Source organism: Falco peregrinus, chromosome 13 (genome assembly GCF_023634155.1).
Source record: "Falco peregrinus isolate bFalPer1 chromosome 13, bFalPer1.pri, whole genome shotgun sequence".
NCBI classification, from domain to species: Eukaryota; Metazoa; Chordata; class Aves; order Falconiformes; family Falconidae; genus Falco; species Falco peregrinus.
The window spans coordinates 13,535,046-13,557,604 of NC_073733.1; the positions used below are offsets into that span (position 1 = coordinate 13,535,046).

At 44.2% G+C, this 22,559-nt stretch overlaps 2 protein-coding genes across 6 annotated transcripts in view; both read right to left on the reverse strand.

The window, feature by feature from the left end:
* The window catches only part of TAF1 (TATA-box binding protein associated factor 1), a 32,491-nt gene extending 24,940 nt beyond the window's left edge, over positions 1-7,551 (reverse strand). Inside the window, exons 1-9 of the mRNA XM_055817701.1 lie at positions 7,401-7,551; positions 7,180-7,297; positions 6,599-6,715; positions 5,513-5,632; positions 4,837-5,078; positions 2,584-2,802; positions 1,929-2,147; positions 1,542-1,743; positions 155-271 (exon numbers count right to left, since the gene is read on the reverse strand). Coding sequence (XP_055673676.1) covers positions 155-271; positions 1,542-1,743; positions 1,929-2,147; positions 2,584-2,802; positions 4,837-5,078; positions 5,513-5,632; positions 6,599-6,715; positions 7,180-7,297; positions 7,401-7,526 — 1,480 coding nt within the window. The 5' untranslated portion in view covers positions 7,527-7,551. The remainder of the gene's footprint in view (positions 1-154; positions 272-1,541; positions 1,744-1,928; positions 2,148-2,583; positions 2,803-4,836; positions 5,079-5,512; positions 5,633-6,598; positions 6,716-7,179; positions 7,298-7,400) is intronic.
* A 105-nt stretch (positions 7,552-7,656) lies between these two features.
* LOC101924225 (rho-related GTP-binding protein RhoG-like) lies at positions 7,657-21,904 on the reverse strand. Of its 5 annotated transcripts, XM_055818080.1 has the most exons (4): positions 21,337-21,445; positions 20,333-20,457; positions 13,972-14,042; positions 7,657-12,102 (listed from the first exon to the last, which is right to left on the reverse strand). In XM_055818080.1, exon 4 carries the CDS (start codon positions 12,079-12,081, stop codon positions 11,506-11,508), a length of 576 nt encoding a protein of 191 aa, XP_055674055.1. In that variant the 5' UTR covers positions 12,082-12,102; positions 13,972-14,042; positions 20,333-20,457; positions 21,337-21,445; the 3' UTR covers positions 7,657-11,505. The 5 variants fall into 5 exon arrangements, with proteins under 5 accessions (XP_055674055.1, XP_055674056.1, XP_055674053.1 ...); XM_055818081.1 differs by lacking the exons at positions 20,333-20,457; positions 21,337-21,445 and adding an exon at positions 21,700-21,904; XM_055818078.1 differs by lacking the exon at positions 20,333-20,457 and having other exon boundaries at positions 21,337-21,447.
* Positions 21,905-22,559: the final 655 nt, after the last annotated feature.

Genomic DNA, 22,559 nt, shown 5'->3' on the forward strand with positions numbered 1-22,559 from the left:
AAAGAATGAAACAGGGTCTCTACCAGGTCTTAGAGACAACAAGTATCCCTTTTATCTACACCTTGCTGCTAAAAAAGGACCCAGAATGCAAGTCTATACAGAAACACGTCTCACATGCACCTATTCATAGGCCAAAGATTGACGTCCTCATTACCTTGCTGTTCAGAGGCCTGCTTTTCTTTGCCCTTTGCTATACCTAGGACTCCTGCCACACTTGGTTTCTGTGCTAGTGGAATTGGTGGATTGAGCAAAGAGCCACTGCGGTTCAAACCTAGAAAAAGGGAAAACAAAAGGAAGGTTAGCTGGAGTGGGAAGGTTAGGGGGCGTTGCACTGCCTTAAATCAGAACTTGCGGGCTGCATGCAGTGAATCCCAGCCTGAACCCGCATGGGCCTGCTGCTCCTATCACCAAGGGTCATCTGTCATTAGCACAGGTACGACTTAACAAAAACACATTCACTCACAGCTTACTGCTGGAGTCTGCAGGCTCTACAAAGTTATGTTTGGCTTGCTTTGCACATGCTCCATGGCAGTGCGTAAGGTGCATTTCTACATGGTATCTATAAAAGTGAGAGGCCTTGAGCAGACAGTTGCCACTGACAGAACAGTTGGACTGGCCTCCAGCAGCTTCCTGTCTTATGGTAAACTGTCATAAAAAAAAAAGGATGGCCAAGCAGACCTCAAGGAATTGTTCTGTGCAGGCAGCTTTTCCCAGGGCAGACCAACTCACCTATGCTCACGTCACTTGTGTCACTTAAGTTAATGCTTCTGGAAGGTGTAAGATCTAACACATGTGAACAGACCAACCGTGTTTAACGTGTTACTATAGCTTTTGATGGGACTGAAACACAGCAAGCCCAGGCCTGGTTAGCTCAGGCACAACTGTGCTGAAATGAAAACTGTTATAAAAAGCCATCTCCAATTCACCTACCCAAATTCTCAGAGTGTCTTGTACTCATAGCTGAACAGTAAAGGCTTGACACTAGTATCCAATAAAGATTTGACAATCCCATTAGTCCTTCCTTGTAGAAGCAGGGTAAGATACAACAACCAGACAATAAACATGCATTCTGCACTAACAATTTAAATTTAAAAAGCATCTGTGTCTAAGAGAAGTCTGAGGCTTGTAAGACTTGTTACTTCCTATCTAGAAAAAACAGAATACCATTATTAGTTCAGGAAAAACTTCAGCAGACTTCTACACAATTCTTCCAACTGAAAAAAAACCCCTCATATAAAGAAAATTCCATTGGCCTATAAACAGCAAATATCCTAAACGTAGCATTGCTTGAAACTAATGTAGATGTATCTAGCATCTGGTATTTCACATGGAGAGAAGAAAGCCAGAGCTGATATTTTCTTTAACAGAAGGGACCTACCCTGTTTTTGGAAAGAAAGAAAGTTTCAGAATTCTGAGCGGAGTTGTGATTTTGCCTAAAAAGATTCCCTGACAGGAAGAATTATGTTCTGTATTTGAGATGAAAGCATGCAATGAGTCAGCTCAGGTACAGCAAGTACAATTCATAACAGACCATTGATTACCTTGTTGTGCATTATATGCAGTGGCATTTCTAGTCATGCTGGATGGCAGCCAGCCTGCCAAACTTGCCCGCTGTGTCTTAGTCCCTTTGTGCTTGACATCTTCTCCATTCCAGATCACATCATCCTCCCATTGGAGCTGTGTCACCATGAGGAAGTGCTCATCAGCTAGCAGATCATCCTTCTCATCCATCAACCCTGCATCCTGGAAGGAAAGAATCGTTACTTAAAGACCTGCACTGATTTTATGACTTCAAACTAAAGCAGGAAAATTAAAACTCATTCTGTATGGTACACAACCACCCACCGGCCCATCACCAAGCTCTCCCTGTGCAGCAATCCCCAGAGCCACACACATCTCCACACCTTCTCCCACAGTTCCCCTCTTACCCCGTCATCTGTGTGTCCTTTAACCTCCTGCTCTTTCTTCTCTTTCAGCTTGAAACCATAATCAAATCCACTGCCATCTTCAGGGATCCCCAGCATATCGTACCAGAGCTGTGCCGGGCCATAGCGCCATTCTGCCACTTTAGGCTTTGTATCTGTCACTTTGTCTGTATCACCAGCTGACTGGGAAAATTTCGATTCCACAGGTGCCATCATGGTAATCTGAAGCACAGCAAAGGAGGAAATGGTTACACTGATGGTCTATCTAAGTGTCAGTAAGAGATTTCTTCCTTCCAAGTTTCTCAGCTTATTCTCGGAGGAGAAAAGTATTTCTCAGAAGTGCTTTTCCATACTTACTAGCTGCCTTAAGAATGTTCTGCAATTAGACTTCCAAGAACACAGAGATTTCTTCTTGAAACAAAGAGGATAAGCTCTCCTATTGATCGTGTACCATGGATGCAGCCTTCTCAGTAAGAAGCAATCACCTGAAGTCACTGACTAGTATCTGGAGAAGAGCTTCTGCACAGTTGAAATACAAGCCAACCCTGTCCTCCAGTTTTATTTTAGAGGAAAAGCTCTTTACCCTAAAAGTCGCTGTCCAATCCACTACTACCCCCAGTGCTAGCTGGCGACCCTCTCCGAGTCTCAGATATCCCACCTCATCATCTGAAAGGCACTGCTCAGGAGGGGGAGGAGCAGCAAACTCATATTCCCAAGGAGATTTTCCTTCCATTCCACTCTCAACTACAACTTCACCCTCCTGCATCTGCACTTCCTGTGCCAACTCCCGATGTTTCTTCTTGCGTTTCCTTCGGGCACTACGCCAAACCGATGGAACATTCTTTCCAGGGCCAAAGAGACGCAGGAAACGCAGCACCTAGAACAGAAAAAAACCAAGAGGGTCAGAGAAAAAAACACTGTGGAATGCTTGTCTGTCTTTCCCTCACCTGAAAAGCAGTAACAAAAGAGACCACCCTGAAATTCAGAAGCTCAGCCTGTACTACAATCCCAGCCGCTGATGCAATGAACAATCTCTTGGTTATACTTGAAAAAAATGTTTTTGATACATCTGTTTGATAAGTCCTTCCTTTTCAAAAGGATTTATTCTTAATTTCAGACACAAGAAAACTCGACAGAGGGAAGAAAGATTGCCTTTACATATTGGGCATGTGGCAAGACACCACCTGGAAATAATTATTTTCATTTTGAACAATCCACAACCTTCAGAAAGACACATGGAGATTGAAGAAGAGCTGACAAAATTATTAGCAAAAGAGACAAAGCTAGAAGAAAGTTATATAAAGCAAGATTTTTAAGCAACATGCATTTTTATTTCCAGCATAACGTAGTTCTCCTATATGCATACTCCATAACTCCATACCTCCATAACCTGCACTAATGACAATGACAAACTTTCTCTTCTGTTTCTTCCGCAATTAAGATCGCTGGGTTTTAAGCACTGACAATGGTTTCTTCAGAACACTCTTATAAAGAGGGAAAGCATTATTCCCAAACTGACAGATTTAGGCAACAGGAATTAGAATCAAAGATTTGTAAAGAGACATCCTATTAATGTTCCCTGTTAATCTGTTCCACTGATCCCCAAGGGAAACGATGTTTATGTGACCACTGTCTATCTCTGCCCACATCCACGTTATCCTTCTTCCCAAAACTCCCCTAGATCACTTCTGAACCCTTTGGCCATTTTCAATAACCCTTCACAAAGGGCAAAGGTCTCAGACATAGTTTAGCTGCTAACAGTTTAAATGAAACACAAAACTCTGCTTCTCCACATGCTATTTTAAGTGGTTTCCTCCAGAAAAACAGTGCTACAATAACATGCACATTCTTAGACATCAATCGTCACAGCCAAATCTACAGAATTTCAGGCTTTGCCAGCTCTGGTGCTCATGAATTATTACGAGAAGTACTCAGCATTAACAGCTTGCACTGATTCCTACACCCACTGGGCGTGTTCAACACCGACATTATATGTTGAGGACCAAAGAAATGAACAGGTCAACTGATAGAGAATACATTAACACAGGAAACATCAAATTTGCAAAAGCCAAGAGAGCATCCAGAAGGCTAACTTCTGTGCTAGAGCCTCACCTAGATTTCTAATAGACAGCAGTTAGCTAAATCATTAAAACATGACATTTAATTATGCAAACTGCTCAGCTCCTTACACAAGGCCTATGATGGAGGCACATATAAAACCAAGTTATACTGGCTCACAACCATCTGCTTGGCAACTGTAAGCTCACCTTTATTCTCCTTCTCCTCTTGCAGCTTTGAAACTTTCAAAATCATTACTGAAATACATCCACTACATTTGCTATTTGGGAGCATTTAGGAAAGTATTGTAATGAATTTGCTTTGTGCAAAGAACAATCATTCTTTCAACCAGTTTGTTATTGAGCTAATTTCTGATCCACACTCAGAGCAGTTTTGAGGAAGGATTAACTAAAGGATACAAATCACAAATTGTTTCAGGAAAAGCACATCAAGTTCAGGACAGCATGAAAGGAGGAGCAAATATTTTGCCAGAAAAGCCAGAAAGCAGACAGATTAGCATTATGGTTATTTATCATCTGGCAAAAGTAATCTCTACTACCTCAAAGAAACAATTTTCACAAAGCAACAGCCTGTGCAATGGTCTTACAGAACAGCAACATACTATTTCACACCCTGATTTATATGACGCTTTTTAAGAGGCTCCTGCAAATGGCAGGAAAGGCATTACATGTTCAGCTGTCTGGAATTAGCAGCACACAGAAAATAAAGAAAATACTGAGATGAGCAAGAACATCTATGCAATTACTTACTACATACCCTTAATACTATCTCATTCATATTTAGAGGCTTGCATGATACAGTTTCTGTCACTTCCACGTATCTCTTACAATACCTTGCCTGGTCGAAACTCCGGGAAGAGCTCTGTAACACTTGGCAACTGTTTGGTAGCATCTCGCTGCATGATTCCTGCAAGAGGAAGTGTGAGTTTGCCTTCCTTGGATTCTGCCTGCCTGGCTTCTTGAGGTCCCATCTCTGACTCAGAATCAGAGCTGCTGCTGAAATCCACCTTGTCGGAGGCAGCAGAGGAAGGAGCAATGATGGAGGGCAAAATGATACCGTCTCCATCTTCAGATACTACAATAGAACAAGCACCTTATAAACAAACAGGTTTCCTCCCTGTCCCCTAGTACAATCCCATAATGCCACATCTACTGTTTATACCAAGTTATGCAAAAACTAAGCCTCTGCAGGTGTTACGAGTACCATACTGGTTTAACCTTTCATTTTATCCTAAGCGTTCCAGGTGAATTTCCCAGCCACAACTGAGAGGATGAGATAAAAAAGTAGTTTCATTGTCAATATCAGTATTTTAACAATCACTGGAAATATTTCACCCTGTGTTTCAGACAGTCCTGTAACACTGTGTATCAGAACAAAGACCCACCTTTAGATGCAGTCTGCAGAGCGAATTGCGACGACGTGTGGTGCTTGCCGCAGAACAAACTGCTAAACAGCAGTGTTTGCTTCCTTCAGACATTCATATTGCTAGAAAGAAAGTCCTCACTCACCAGTGGATGCTGCATCCTTTTCATCTTCTTTCTTTCCAGGTACTGGAGGCGGTGGTGGCGGCGGCATCAGCTTGGAATCAATATCTTCACAATCAGCATCGTAATCATCCTCATCATCATCTAACCAGTCAGGAGACAAGACTGCATATTAAGCAGGCAATAAAAGGGAACCAGGCACCCTTCCCATTTATACTGCCTCATACCTGTCCCAACCTGATGAGAAGACCATTCTCATTTTGTAACTAGATGCAAAACTTACAAATTTGGCTTCCTGCACAAACTTATTTGCAAGATTGAAATTTAAGAAAGAGTGGGAAGGAAAGAAAAAGGCAAACTGACAGAAAGATGACTGAAGCACTTAAAATATACTTTTTTTTTCTTTCCTGCTACCTCCTCCCTTATTCACACTTTGCAGAGCAAATAAAGCTGCTAAAGCAGCAACGAAAATGTGGTTACAAAGACCAAATTACCATTACGTCCCACTAAACACAATATATCAACAGAAAGGTTAAGCATAAGCCAGCTTTAAGGAATACGCAAAGATTTAGCATTTACACTAGCAGCCACTGAAAAGGAAAAGCTACGTGTTTTTGAAAATCTGTTCTAGGCCAGACAGAGATCCCTACGACCGACAAAAGAACCAAAGTACCTTCTCAGGTCATTTCAGAACAAGATTTCAAAGGTAAAACAGAAGAGAGATATTAAGATTGAAATGACTCTCTAAGGGATCAGGACCTTATGTCTATCTTTGAGTATCTCTGAGAAGCACCTGGCCTCCTGCATAACCCTCTTCCTAAGAACAGCTTAAAAAACATGAGCAGGTATTGAATATTCTCTGCAGGGGATCCCAGAGCAAAAGGAGGATCCTGGTTTCTCTTCTGCGTAGTTTACTGAAGAATTAACTCTTTAAAAAAGTAAGATACCAGGCAGTGGCTGCATCCCATGAACACCGTTTCACAAAACCTTACATTGTGTTCTTGAAGCAAGGAGTGAAAAGGCATGACGTTAGCTGTATAAAGGCACTGTCAGGGCCCGCTGCCCCAAAATACCTCCTACAGCTAGAGCTGAAACGTGAATCCCATTTACCTGGTCTTCGAACCAGCTGCAGGCTGCCCATTGCCTGCTTATACCTACGGCTCTCGTCTTCTGCCACTTCATTAATATCCGAATAATCAACAGCATCCTCTGTGCTCTTAACCCAGCCTAGGAAGAAAACAAATCCAGTCACACAAAACTTTATCCTAATATATATATTGTTAACTTCAGACTTCACCGTGTACATATGATTTTTTTCCTATGCTTCCTTTTCTTAGAGGAACAAAACCATCTGATTAACATGATGATAACCATCAGAGTATTCTTCCCCTTGTTCCACCCAAAAGCTTCAAGAGCTCTGAATTTACCCTAAAGACTGGTAACCAAGGAGAAACAAGTTAAATAAAAATATATTAAAAAAAGAAAGAGAAGTGCAAAAGTCACCAGGAGAGAACGTGGGATTCACTCTGGCAAGAAGCAGAAGGCAAGGCATTTGCCAGAGGCCCTCTGACCAGACACCACCACAACATTCCTTGCGGCCCCAGATGACCCGGGTGTGTTTCTTCCTCCCTAGCAGAGCTCTGACCCCGCAGCCCCTGTTATGTGTAACCGCGGGCACCCCAGTGCCAAACCTTCCTCATCCAAGTGGGCTCCATCAGCCTCTGGGCTGTCGTCCTCGCTGGCTGTGATCTCAGTGATCAGGTTGCCCAGTCCCAGCACACCCAGCCCGGCCAGATGCTTCTTGGATTCCTGCAGAGACCATAGCAACGTCCCAGCCGGGAGGCTCCGCCGGGAGGCCGGGCCGAGCCCTCAGCCGCCTGCCCGGCCCCGGCCCGCGGTGGCACAGCCCTACCTTGTCGAGGACGCTGTCCCCCTCCAGCTGCCCCGCCTCATTGATGTTGCCGAAGAGGAACCCGGCCAGCGAGAAGGGCTCGGCGCGGCCGCCATCCGCCTCCTCCTCGCTCTCCGAGTCTGACATCGCGCCAGCGGCACCCGGAAGCGGAAGCGCGACCCCGGCGCTCCCCGCGGGAAACCCCGCCCCGCCTGCCGCGCCCCGCAGCGCCCCCCGGCGGCCCGGCCCGCCCCAAGGAAGCGCGGAGGCTCCGGCCTTCACCGAAAAATCGTTTATTGCGTTTAAGAAACGGGGTCTGGCTTTCCACAGGAAAGAACTACGTTTAGAACAGGTGCGTTACAAACAGCAGGGTGAGTTAATACGACAGCCAGAGAGATGAGGAAAGGTTTATTACAACTTAATTCTGCATAATTTAAAAAAAAATAATAATCATCCTTTAAAACTGTTAGCTGTAATACAAATACTTTTACAGTATAAAATCAAGTTGCCAGTGTATGTATCAGTACCACACTTCAGAGTCTTGGGCTCCCACTGCTGATGGGCCCCGCAGCCCACCCAGGGGGTTGGGACCCCCATGAGCCCTGGCCGCCTCCCCGGGGGCAGCCCAAGCAGCACCAAGGTTCCCACAAAGCCAGGTTTAGCACAGGGGGACAAAGCACAGTGAGGCTCTTCTAGTTTTAATTTCACAGAAATAATTGCAGCTGTAAACTGGAGAAAGCACTTAGACATTTAAGCGTGCCTCGTAACATCCTTTGGACATAGAATTCCTGAACTGCTCAGCTCCCCTGTGGATGGCTTCAGCTATATTTAAAAACATAAGTATTTCAGAAACAATTCAAACCGAAAGATTAAAATCGCTCTCTGCATAGAGTCTCTTTTGCAAATTAAAACATACACATTGGGTTTCTATCCAGTAATAAACCGAGGAATCTTGAACAGTTCGGGAAACCTGCACAGCTTAACCCCTTTTCTGATCTCCTGAAAACAGACAAAATCCAGCTGCAGGGCTGGATGAAGTCTGTATTTACCTACCCACAGGCAAAAAGCAGGAGGAACAGAATGGATTGTAGACTGAAGCACTGGACTACTTACAATAAAATGCACCAAGAAATGGGGGAGGGGGGTGGTTGAACCACAGACTGAGAATGCCCACCTAATGGAAAAGCTCATTCAATCTGTGCGCTCCTGAAGCTCGTTCTCATGAAAAGCAGAGGCTGGAGGAAACCAGCTGTCAGCCAGCAGGACTTTTGCTCCTGGCAGAAAGCAACAGAAATATAAGGCATCTAAATGGCTATTGATGAGGTACTCCAAAGTCAGTAAAAGGTTTTTGACAGTTCAAAGTTCACTTTCTGCTCATTTTCATCATTACTGCGTTATTCTCCTCAGTACTATTGTGCAACCCATTTATTAGGTAATCTACATGGGGATAAAGTGTTCTACCATGATGTAATCAATAATGTAATCAATTCAAACAAATTAAGTAGTTGACTTTTATCTGACCATACTCTCTTCCAGTTAACACCAGGATGGCTGCTCTGTGAGCCTCCAGAAACAGGGTCAGGGCTGTGCAATAATACTTGCTCAAAGGTTTTCTTCACAAAATTATTGTAATCCAGTTAGGAATAACCACAAAAGATGCACAACAAAGATCTGAATATGTAAAAAAGTAAAAACTTTAAAACAGTAGTAGCTTCGGTACAAAATCGCAAATATATGTAGAAAAAAAGAGGTGCCTGTTGTTGAAATTAAGTCTATTAAGAGCAGTTCAAAGATATCACAAATCTTTTAAAGTACATCTGTGAATGAAGCAAAGGTTATGGGCTTGCACCAGGGTAACTAGACAGTTGATTTAGGCCTGACCAGCATTAAAAAAAAACATGCACTGGCTTAAATAAATACATTTTAAACATGATAAAGTCTATGTACTCAGTTACTGAAATTTACCTATAGAAAATAATCTTGAATTACAAGGCACAGAGTTAATTGCTGCCTGCGAGTCAAGCCCACACTAAAGGCCTACTACTAAAGTAAAGGCAGAACGTGGTGAGTAGAGGTTACCTCACTGAAATACTCCTATGCCCTCACAGCATGCAGGGCACTGCAATAGGAGCCACATCTGGAACAGCACTTCTTCTATGAGTGCAAAAGATGCAAAGACACTCCAGGCAATGGCACTTGGTGAAGAAAAATATGCAGAGTCTCTAGGCTTCTGCAAACATCATGCATAACAGGTGTTTTGGTGTTGCCTGCAATCAGGCAATGTTTGGAAGTCAGTGTTGGTTCACTAGCCACACATACTAGTATTTGGATTAACTGCAGTTTAAAATCTGTGGGTTGCAGTTTCAGTAGGAGCATTCCTCAGATATACAAAAGTTGCAGTTAAGTGTCAGCATCAGTTACACCAGCTGAAGAAAGGCACATCCTCTTCAAAGAGGGGAATCAGGGCACAAATACAAATGTTTCTATCCACTGGGTATTTTTGCCCGTATCAGATAAAGCAAGGTCAAATTAACACAAGATCCCCAATAACCTTGTTGATGTATTTTCTGTTATCTTGCTAAAATGAGGCTTTTTTTCTGCCCAGGGTATACACCAGTGCAGTTTTGCATGTGTGGGAATCACAAGAAAGCAAGTTCTGAATTACCAATTGAGGCTGCATCCGGACAAAGACAGCACTGTCAACTTCAGACAACAAAGCCCAGTCCAGCACCATTGGTTTCACACAAAGTATCTTTGAAGCATGCTGCTTTCATACCACCAAGCTGTAAGGGTAAGTCTAAGGAAGGTTTCATGCGCTCACTCCTCAGCTGGTCCCGGAATCACACATAAAGAACAGTGCACATCCTGAAAATAAAAGCCAGCTGCCACTCACTAAAGCTGCTAAAGAAAGTTTAAAAGTACATAAACAGACCTTCAGTTAAAAGAGTTTATAATAACTGATCACCTAGTAGGGAAGAAAAACTGTCCAGGTAAACCTATCCAGTGCCTGGCTAACAGTTAAAAACTTAAACTGAAACCATCATTGAGTTGCCAGGACAAAATAAGGGTTTCTGGTTCCTGTAAATAGAAATTCCAAATTTTCTGTCAGTATTCTCCCAGAAAACCAATAAAGGAATTTGCTGTAAAAATCTCAGGTTGTGGCCCCAAAAACATTAGGGACTTAAGCAATGAATTCCTCAAGAACAAATGGGCTGCTATCAAGTCTCTGGGATTCATCAAAGGGATGACACTGAAAATCCCATTTTGGTAAGTGTCATCCCAACTACCTCAGTCAGTCCGAGAAGATGACTGTTAACTTTATTCTCAGGGTGCAAAGCCTCTTTGGAGAGTGAAATAAACTCAGTTCAGATGATTATGGAAGACCTGCATCTAAATTACTCTTCCACCTCTCCAATTCAAAAGTATGAAAAAAAATCACTCATTTGAGTGACTCATCATTATTCTAAGTTCCTTATATCAGAAGAAATCAGCTCCTGCTTCTATTAACAAATGCAGGTGTTCCCTGGGTCCTGCTCATTGCATTAAACATGCCTTATACTAACTCTGCGTATAAACGATCACAGTTCACTATAAGGTGAATCTCAGTAATATCTCAGGTATTTTTGCATGTAAACAAATTGTTTTCAAGCTTTAAACTGACAAATTAAAACAACTGGACAGCCAGACTTCTGTTTGTAAAACCAATTCAATCAGTAAATAAGCGATGGGAAAAGCAGCAGCTACACTTAAAGCCAAGTTATCAGAATTTGCTATTTTCAGCAAAATCTAGTAACTGACAGCTACGTAGTAAAGAAGTCTGGCTTCAAAGCAGTCCCTTCTTCTATTTTCCTCCACTAAATAAAGACAGAAGCCAAGTGATACCTGGAGAAGCTGAAGACCAGAACTTTAGAAATAAAGTAGATATTTGACCTCTCAGTTGGGGGGGGGGGGGCGGGGGGGAACCCAAACTGTTCTGTTTCAGTATCCCTGAAGCAGTAAGACTGCAAGAATATTTGTTGCATAAACCATTTCTGCTTAGAGCTGTTAGTGCAAGATGCAAATCTTCAATTTAACTCATTAAAGAACCCTCCAATATTCAACTTCGAACATCCATCACCCAAGGTAACTACAATAAGACACATTTTCTTGCGTTCTTCTTTGTCACAGGATACAGAACCGCACGCACAGCTTCAGCAAACACCTCCCGAACACCCTCCTGATTCAGCGCTGAGCACTCCAAATATTTGACTGCTCCAATTTGTTTAGCCAGCGAAGTCCCCTGCTGCGGGGTAGTGGGAGACAAGCTTTGCTCTTTCAACTTTTTAACTGTTTCCAGGTCATTTCTCAAGTCTCTCTTCGTGCCCACTAAAAGAACAGGAACATTTGGACAGTGGTGAGAAACTTCAGGATGCCATTTGTGCCTTACATTTGCATAGGAAGAGGGGCTGCCGATGGAGAAACAGATGACAAATACATTGGTTTGAGGATACGAGAGCGTGCGCAGGCGGTCATATTCCTCCTGGCCTGCAGTGTCCCAGAGATTCAGGCTAACTGTCCGGCCATCAACAGTCATTTGGGCACTGTAGTTATCGAACACAGTAGGGATGTACTCTTCTGGGAAGGCATTGGTGGTATAGCTGATGAGAAGACAAGTTTTTCCCACAGCACCATCTCCAACAACTACACACTTTATAGTCTGCATTCTTTACCCTGAAACAAAGTCCTGCACAAAGCAAGAAAAAAATGTTAGGAAAAGCACACTCAATTATAGTCATTTTAAAGATAAGCTTTAGCAAGTGTTTTTAATGTTGCTAACACTTTCTTATCACAGCTAGACACACTCAGTGTCTCAGAAGCCATTATGAAGAGCTCACAGGCTAGAAAGACAATAGTGAAATGGAGATGCAATGACTTGAGAGCTCCGTGACAAGTGACTGCATTCCAACCATGTAAGTACAAATTCCCACAGTCTTGCCTTACTGCCAGTCAGTTTCCCACAGGCAAAGGGACAAGTCCTTAGAGGTACCTGCAAATGGAAAGGGATCATGACCTCAAACCTAGTAACAAGATACTCTGTCATTTGTAGGTTCACACACATACACCTCTGTACACCTGTACACACACACGCCAAGATTCACACTTCTCGTCTACATAGTCTCCTGCCTAAACAGTTTTAGCGTAAAGAAAGGTCAAAAAATTATATAATAAACCAAAATACTTGTGCTGGGCTGCACTGCTACTGTTTACTATAATAATTCACTCAATTCAGAATTAATCAGACATCAAGAAACTGCATTAGAGGACACCAGATAAAAGCTCCATAAAGTAGCACATACCAGAAAAGCTGTTCTTTGAAATATAACTAGCCATAGTACCCAGATTAGAATACATAAAGAATTTTTCTAAGAAGCCAAGAACAGATTATTCTCACTAATCAGTGACAGAACAAGCAGAACTTAATAGGCTTCAGCCAAACTAAAGAAAGCTTATACCAAGTATTTGAAAAATACATGCTGTAAAAGATCAGCAAACAGCTTTCCTAGGCAAACTGGGGAATTGTTACAGGAGATATTTGACACTTAAATGTCAGATTTCCTGGTAAAGTGAAGAGTAGGTTTGATAATCAAATGGATATAGCCTAAAACTCAATTCATTCCAAATTTTCATCATATGAACAGCAGGAACTTTGGAAATAGCATGGAATATAAGCAGTCATTTGTTGTATGCTAAAGCTTCCACTGCCAGCCTGAACAAGAAGGAACTTGCATCTGCCTTCTCACCCAAATGCCTTTGAGGTACGATCAGTAATCCTCAACTTGCACCCAGCAGCAAATACACTGCTTCAAAGAGAAGAAACAAACAGTGGGAGGAACTATACTGCATATTCCAGAAAGATCACAGCTCCAAAACCATCAAAATAGCAAAAGGAACATATAAAAAGGAGAAATAGTGAACTATTTCACTTCTAAAACTTATGAGACCCCCTTCCTTCAACCTTCTCTTCAAGACCATCCAAACAAATCAACAGCTCATTCCTATTTAAGTCTTAGCTTTGTCCTTTTTGACAGTCTTTATCTATATCCATATCCTGCTGTCTTCCCACTGGGAACACACATGATTCTGCTGTACTAAGTGAAAACAGACTACCTTAAGTTTTGGTACAAAGCCCTAACAGGCAACTCCAGTGATACAGACTGTGGTCACTACAACATGCAGTTCTTAAGGAAGTATCCATGTATGTACACACACACTATTGAAAACCAATCACTGGTGAGAAGCAGTGCAGAAACCTTGTCCAGAAAGACCCAGCAGGACATCGGAGGGGAAAAATTTGGAGGAAAACAAGCTGAAAGAAGATGCAGAAGCAGTTTACCCTTTTCGAAAATGGCAGGAATTAGATTTCTAAAACATGAATCACCTGAAATGAAATCTGGCAAAAACTTTTGAGCTTTGGCAGAAAGGCATAGATGTGAGTTTCAGCATACAGCAAAAAAAATCAGTCATTCCATTTAAAGGCTCCAGTCAAATGTAAAGAGATGTGTATGCAACTGCATATTGTAAAGGTATCAGTAAAATGAAGAACAGCACTGACCATCAAAAGCTGACAGCAGGACTGCATATATTATTCCAGAACAGTTGTACCAAGATTTTCATTTAACAGGGCTAGGGAGAGAAAAAAAAAAAAAAAAGAAGAAAAATTTTTTAAAAAAGGTAAGTTCTATCAAATTAGAGGCTTAGAAACATTTCAGGCATTTTGCAAACCCCAAAATTGAAACCCCTTGTAAAACAAAACTATGTAAAATGTCACAAATTCAACATTTTTAGCATTGTATTATTAATAAAGGTTGACCACTGTTACTGGCAGCATACAATACAACATAATATTCCAGAACACAAAGGCTCTAATGCTACAAGCAGACAGTGACAGAAAGGCAGGTGTATTTTAATACCATAGCACTGCTGTGCCTTAAGATGTAACTGTTAACTCACCATCCTAGTCCCTACTGCTGCTGTCTGTGTAGGGCAGATCACTACCTGCTTTGAGACACTGCCACAGTCTCTCCAGCAGCAAGGCTGCCTTCAGAAGTTTCCAAATCACGTTTCCCCTTCCCACCGAGGTAGCACGCCACCTCCTAAGCTGTGACCACACACTGAAAAAGGGTGAGGAGTTGTTTCATCCAGTTTACCAAGAAGTACCACAATCAACTGTGTTGGTACAACCAAGCCAGTGGTAGCATATGGTGGAAATGAATCATGGGGGAGGAGCACCACACACTGCAACTGCTGCCAAATCATCACTGGACTGCAGCACAGAGAGATTTTAAAGCTTAATTCCTGCATTTACTGCAAACCACTGAAGTATCGGAAGATGCTGTGCTAGAAACCTTCATGGTAACCAACAATTCCAGGGCAGAAATTATTTTCCAAATTAACTACCTATGCAACAGACTGCTATTTTGATCAGTAAGAAGTAGCATCACAGAGATGGCAGAACTAAGTCAGCTGGTTCTGCTTTTTTATAAAAAAAAATTCTGCATGTTTATAACATGCAATAAAAACTCAAACTATAGCAACAAAAATGCCACGGAGAACAAGTTATACAAAGCCTTCTATATGCCTAGTTCCTAAAATAAATAAAAATGGCAAAGACTTGGAAACAGACCTCTCTTTAAAACAAAAACCACGAGCTCCCCCAAGAGCTTTTACCTCTATGCATTTCTGTCCAGAGCTTTTCACAGAAAGGCAGGGTATCCCAGAATTTCACCCCTACCTGCACACACCAGGCACTGATATCCAGAGGGTCATCACACCCATATTGCAAGACAATACACGCAGTTTCATATATTGGTAAACTACAAAGCCATATGTATCCCATACCCATCAGCAGTTAAAATAGCTTTAGTCAACATGATTTAAGATTTCTAATGAAACATGTTACCCAAGGGTTGTGTTGTTGGGGCTTTAAGAGGTTATTAGAGCTTTCGATGCAGAGAACAGTAGTAAGGTAACAAAAAAGCCTGGAACATGCATGCTCTTTCACAGCATTAGTATCTTGAATTACCTCACTAAGGCTTGGATTTTAGAAAAGCAACATTTGCAATAGGAAATAACTCCATGCAAACATGCCAGGCCTCAGGCTAAGTATGAACTACACAAATACAATTAGAGCTTGTAGTCTTTTAAGTATGCTTTTTTGCAGGGCTCCTTTAAAATAGGTCATCTTAGCTGAAAGGAATCATGTGTGGCACATACAATGCCAGAGAAAAAAATAACACCAGGATACACATGTTGTAGTACTGAAAAACAAAATTTAGACAAATTAAGCAAAAAAAGAGTAGAAAGAAGCTCCTACACCCCTCAAACCTGTACACTGCGAGCAGGTGTAGTTTGGTTAAAGATTTACATTATGGAAGACACAGGTTTTATTAATGTAAGACACAACCAAGCAAACAATATTACCGCCATCAGGCCTTTTCTATTAAATCCACATACCACTTTGTTCAAAATGTATGAAATCTCTATTTTTTCCTGTAAACAATTTGCCTAGCAATAAAACTCTCATAAGATAGCAAGAAGCTGGGGTTGAAATCTGCATGGAAAAATCTTTCTGTTTCTCAAGCACCCTTGAACTTGGCGATGCATGGTATTTGAATATAAATATATGCTGGGGAAAAAAAAAACATACTCTGAAAACAAAATTACCAACAAACATTATTAAGAGCAGGAAAATTGGTTTAGGGTTTGTCTGGGATTTTTTTGTTTGGGTTTGGTTTGGTTTTTTTGGTTTTTTTCCTGAACTTCAAAACAATTTTTGGGGAAAACCTTAGAGAGAAAAACTCGACGTACAACAGGCAACAAGAACTGAATAAGAGAAAAATACAAATTAACATGTCAACACATTAAAAACAAGACTTAGAATTTAGAAACAGAAAGCTGGGCATAAGCTTCAAAGCCAAGTTTAAATGTTACTCAGCGAGAAAAAGGAGTGAATGGAAAGTCTACAGTAGTAAGAGGTAATTTGGGTTGCTTAGAGAAAGGACTTCTGTTACAGTTAAGATCATCAGAACATGAAGAGTTCTATCAGTCACAGCAGAATGGGAATAATTTTCAAAGAATAAAAAACCAAAAAACAAATCCAATCACCCCATAACGAAGTGTGGAGCAAAAATATGTAATTAGAGTTATTTCTATCTTGTCCATCACTGCCTGCGAGAAACTGGCATTCCTGTTTGAGTTAGTTTCCTTCTCAAAAGATACTACAAAGTCTGCATTCACTGCCTGCACACCTGGCACTTCCTTTGGAATGTGCAAGATTTCCAATTGACATGTTGAGACATCATCAGGAGAGCTGCTCCTGTTCTGACCTAATTACGTATTTTCTAGTATTATTAACATGGACAGCTCGCTCTCCTGTTACCCAGCCAGAAATCTGCTGGGGAAATTCACTATTTGGATTCCACTTCCCCTCCTCACAAAGCTATCATAACTTCATGTTGCATCAATATTTTTTTGTAGGAGAGAAAAAACTTCTAGATCCTTTCTTTAACACTTCTGAAGGAAAGTTCCCTGTCTACTGAGAGAAGGGAGAAAACAGTGACAGAAAACAGAGAGGAAACATGAACCTGAATTCTTCTAGGGCTTTCTAGATTTATGCTTTTAATACTTCCTGCACTTCGAAAAATTCTTGGCAGAGGAATTACTTCATAGCAGGGTATGTCTCTGCCCTTGCTACGTTAACACGAGATGCCCCTTTGTTAGGTGGATTTTAGTTTTGATATTGCTCTTTGATAACCCCATTTTCACAGTTTGTCAGGTCTTCCATATCTGTCTTTCCAGATTGGATATGGCCCTGTTTTGGCCAAAAACTAGCAGAAAACACACAAGGAGTTCAGCCAAAATCATCTGTACTGAGCTGTGTTGTTTTGTTCAGCCACCACCTTTGATCAATGTCTTGCAGGCTCAGAAGTTTGATACTGCTTTATCAGGAGCAAGCAGAAGTTAAGATATCTAAATGACTTAATTGCTCATCTTTCAGTCACAAAAACTAGATCAGAGATGATTCACTCTGTCCACCTGATACGTGAAGTCAGGCAGAAACTTTCAATAATGAATTGGGTGGGTGGGGCAGTTCTAAGTATATCCTACCATCCTCACCCATGCAAAGGAGTTAAAAATTTTTTCATGTGTGCAGCTTAGCCACCAGACCTGACAAGTAAAAGGGCTCCCTGCAATTTAATCAAGACCGTGTTACCATTCCACAACAGCTCAACTTACTCACCATTGTTTTTAGGCAAGCGCCAAATGAATAGACAACTGCCAGACTTTTAGAATGCATGCCAAGAAAGAGTAAAAAAAGTTAAATAGGAGACCTCATCCCTAATACCATTCAGCAATGGAATGACCTACTTGGACTTCTCAGTGCCTTTCAAAGTTTTCACACCACTTTCTGTCCTGCCATACACCTGCAAGAGAAGCAAAACACAGTGGCACCCGGGGGGGGGGGGGGGGGTTTGTAAAAAAACAAAAAACAAAAAAACCAAGCCAAGCCAGATTTCAGCAGCATAGCAGTCCACAATCCAGAGGTCCATGTGAACACGAGAACTGAAGAACCTCGCTTTCTGCAGAGCTCTGATCAGAGTTTCAGCTCCCATGCACACATTACTGATGCTTAACAAGAGTGCAATTCTCGCTGGTTGTTCCCTCAGTGTGAATGCTAGGAGGGTCTTACCCCTTTTGGCACAAAAAGCTGTTTCAATGAAATAAAAGAAACCACCCAAAACCTTTTATATAATGTTTTTGAAACTTCCACCCTTGTCAAATTAGGCTGAAATTGGGTTTATTGATTTAAAATTGGGTTGTTTTTTTTCCTGGGATGAAACACACATAAGATTTACCACGTAAGCAGTATTTCTTAGGGAACCACAGTGAAAACAAAGTGGTCTACATGAGGTATTCAGGCACCTCAACCTCAGTGCATCAACACTCTTACTACGGCCACTCATACTCCAAATTTTATATAAAAGCAACAATATTAGTGACCAAATATCAATGACCTTAAATACTATGAATCCAAGATTATGTTTATTGGATAATACATACCCAAAGGGCATTAGAAACAAGCACCTGAACAGCTGCACAGCTGTGAAATAACACTACACCGAGGTGCACCCATACAGCTATACAGAAACTAAAAACTAGGACTTCAGTAGATACCTGAATCCCCAGTATATGAATATAACATGTATCCTGCCTTAATCAAAAGCTGCAGAGTATTAAACTTTATTTTCCTTCTGCAACCCCATGCAAAAGCATGGATTCACCAAGACAGCTACCCTTTGCCATTTATTTGAACACAAGTGACCCTGACACACCTCGAGGGTTAACACAGTAAAGGTCTAAGACTAGGAGGTGAGACTTCAGGGTTCTGTGCCCAGATCCACTACACACCTCCTGGGTGGTACAAGCAACTTGCAGAGGTCCTGGATATCACAGTCAGTTCATAAAAAGTGAGTAACACATATCCTTCCTAGCTTTTACAGATTCTGTCAAGGCCTTATTCATTACTGCTGGCTAAAAGGAAAAAAATACAGTACCTCAGGCATGAGGTTCTGTGAAGAGGCACATTAAGCACATTGCAGGATGAATGATAAATCCAGTTAAAGCACCCTTGATTCCTGTTTGAGGTGGAAAAAAACCCTGTTAGTCTATCTTCCCGTCATCTTTTGTCACCTGGCACTCCAAATGTTCTTTATTTTTAAGAAAAGCCACAACAAAGCCACTGCTGTATTTGAAGGGCAACGTGTATACCAGGAAAACCTAAGCTTTTTCCTCGAGAAAAAAGCCCCCACACGTTTTTCATTCCCTTTGATTTCTACGCTGCCGCCTACAGATTTCACTAGGGAGTAAAAAAACCCAGCCAAACAAAAAATATACTTGGTCAATCAACAACAGTTTTCAAAAGTACCTTTAAATATTTTTGATACAATTAAAACATGAGTTAAAGCGTGCACTTAGTGTATATTGTATCATCATTTGTGCACAACAATATTGCAATACTTGCCAGTCTCGTTTGCATCAAGTATTGCATTTCTAAAAAGCGAGCAGAAGTTACCAGCGACAAAGAGCGTCGTAGCAGTCTGCCAGATTTACACACACAGTCATAGGGAAATAAAAAAAAAGAAAAATAAAATACACCTTGCAAAGGCATGGATCTTTATGTGATACCAAACAGTGTGAAAACACTTCAGACTCCAAAAGAATCACAGCCTCATCATGTAAGCAAATCAAACTGTGTATTCAGTTTCCTCCTCCTAATTGCAAACTGTGTATTTCATTGTTTTTCCAAGATCTCAGTAAAGTTCCTTCAAAGAACATTTAAAAGCATCTTTTTTTTTTTTGTAAGCTAAACCGCCAAATACGTCTCATAAGCTCCCTATAGAAAAACTTGTGTGCAGTTGAACACTGGCAAACTGGCCAAACAGCCTTTAAGCTCTGTATTTTACGTTTGACACAGGAAGAATGTAAACTTTTTAAAATCAAAAAATAAGTTTGGGACAAAGAGCGCACAGCTAGTGATGCTGGCACAAGGAGCACCGCACTCTAGCGCAGGACACATGTTGCAAGCACAGGATATACGTAAAGAACAAAAGCGTTTAAAGCTTTTTTTATAACTCAGAGTAAATATGATGGGAATCACGAGTGTTTATAAAGAGTAAACAGATACCAACAATTCACTGGGTCTTAACAAAAGAACAAAGCGACATCAAATTAAATCAGAAAGACGGAGGTTCAAACCAAGCAAAAGGTAGCACTGCTTCTCAGGGTTTGAGGTTAAGCTAGGAATTCCTCAGTACAGGATGTTACAAATACTGAAAGTTCACAGGACTCAAGAAAAGAACCGTTACACTTATGAAAGAGAGCTCTGTAGCGGCTGGTAAATGAGACAACAATACCTGTAACTCCTGAAACCCTTCAGCACTCAAGAGTATTCTAGGTCACCACCGTGCTCTACTCTTCCCCAGACCAGAATCTGGCAGCTTTTAGAGAGTAAACCAAGTATGACTACTCTTATATACCCCTGTAAAGGAAAATTCACTTTCAGCACTGAAACAAGAAACCTTTAGAAAAGGCTAAATCATCATATGCCAACCTTTTATTATATCTGCTGGGAGCAGAGGTCACCTTAAATTTGTCACAGTGCTCCCAACAGGGATCAGCACGGGCCTGGCTGGGAACAGCCCTGCCCAGCCTTCGCCCCGCAGCAGAGGGGAGCGCAGGACTCGCCCGCGGGGCCACGCCGGCTTCCCCCACGTCCCTGGGTGAGAGATGGGGCCACAGATAAGCTTGTTCCGAAACATCCCCCCTCCCCCACGGCTTCAGCACCCTCGGGCTTCCCGGCCACGTTCAGCTCCACAAGCACCGCCGAGCGCAGGAGCCGGGACCGGCCCCCCCCGCAGCCCCTGCGAGCGGAGCGAACGCGCCCTGCGGCTGGGGCCGGCCGCTCCGCCGCTCCCCGGCTCGCCCTTCCACCCCGCGGTACCAGCCGCCCCCCAGCGGGGCAGGTGCCGCGGGCAGCGGGCCAGCAGCCCCCCCGGGAAGGCGACGCCGCAGCTCCCGGCCAGCAGAGGCCGGTGCCGGCCCCGGGCCACCGCCCCCTGACAGCGAGGGCGGCGCGGCCGGACGCGGGGATGTTCCTGCCCAGCGCCGCCCGCCCGGCCGCCGCCCGCCCGCCCCGCTGAGGAGACACGCGCGCAGCCAGGCGGGAGGCCCGGGCCCGCCGAAGCCGCCACGCCGCCACCGGGCCCGCGGCCAGCGCGCCTCCGGTCGCCTCACGGCCCCTCAGGGCCCGCCACCGCATGTGGGGAGCCCGGGGCGCCGCCCGGCACCGCGCCCCGGCCCCGCGCCGCCGCCGCCCCCCGGCCCGGCCGCCCTTCCGCGCCGCCGGCCCCGCACTCACCTCTCACGCCGCCGGCAGCCACCGCTCCCGTGACGGCAGCGGACCCTCGACCCGGCCGCACCCCGCCGCCCGCCCCTGCCGCTACCGCCGCCGCCGCGCGCACGCGCCCCGCGCACGCCGCCGCGCAGGCGCCCTGTGACCCACCGCCGTGCCCGGAGGGCCCGCCAGGGGGCGCCGCCGCGAGGGGCGGGGGGCGGGCGCGGCCTGCTCCGGCGCTCGGGGTTCGGTACCCGAGTGCTGCACTGCAGGCGGTGAGTGGCGCCCGCCGCCCCCCGGCCCAGCGCCGGGAGGCGCCAGAACCGAACCCCCTCCGGGGACACCCCGCTTCCCCGGCCTCCTGGTCCCCCGCCGCTTGGTCGGTACCGGCCTCTCCCCTGCCAAGGCCTTTGCGGAGGAGGACGCCGAGTCCCTCCGGAGCCACCGACGTTTCCCTCGAGCCGCCGTCCCGTCTTCCAGCGCCCCGGGCCCGGTGCCGCAGCCCCGTCACGGAGGGAGCGAGGCGGCGGCGGTCCAGCCCGCGCACCCGGCTGCCCCGGATCTCTGCTCCGCCGGGAGTGCCAGGGGCGGGCGGAACACGGGGCTGTGGCTCCCCGGTGCCCGAGGTGCCGACACGGGGGCTCCTCCCGCTGTCCTGCCCTGGCCGGGCGCAGCAGAGGGAGAGACACATGGGCTCGGCCCACTGGTGTTTCTTAAGCGCCTGTCAGGAATTTCAAAGTATAACCTTTGCTCTGGATTTTTATTCCTTGCCCCTTCTGACAGGGGAGAGGGCACGCTGCAGCGTGCATGTGGCTTAGGGCTGGATCTGCTACTCCGGAGCTGGTGCCAAGGTCCCCAGCAGCTCAGGAGCCAGCACCGCTCAGCTGCTGAAGCACTTGACTGTCAGTTGCTCGGTGTTCCCAGCTCCTCATCTTCCTCCTCTGACCAACTCAAGCTGTCATCTGAGTCCTCCTCCTGCACTGCCCCGGGCTCCTCTGCGTTGGCAGCTGCCTTCTCCTGCCCGGCACAGGAGTGCAACCTGCTTTGGGGGTGCTCCAGCCTGGCCCACAAGCCAGGGCTGGCTTTGCAAAGCGTGATCTCCACCTTGGTAGGGACCATGGTCACAAAGCTTTTCTCTACTTCGATGACCTAGACAGAGGGAAGGAAAGCTGCAGTGAGCTGGGCACGGGAGGGCAAGGAGCATGTGCTCATCCTTTCCCTTACTGGCAGAGCCCTACCAGAGGAGA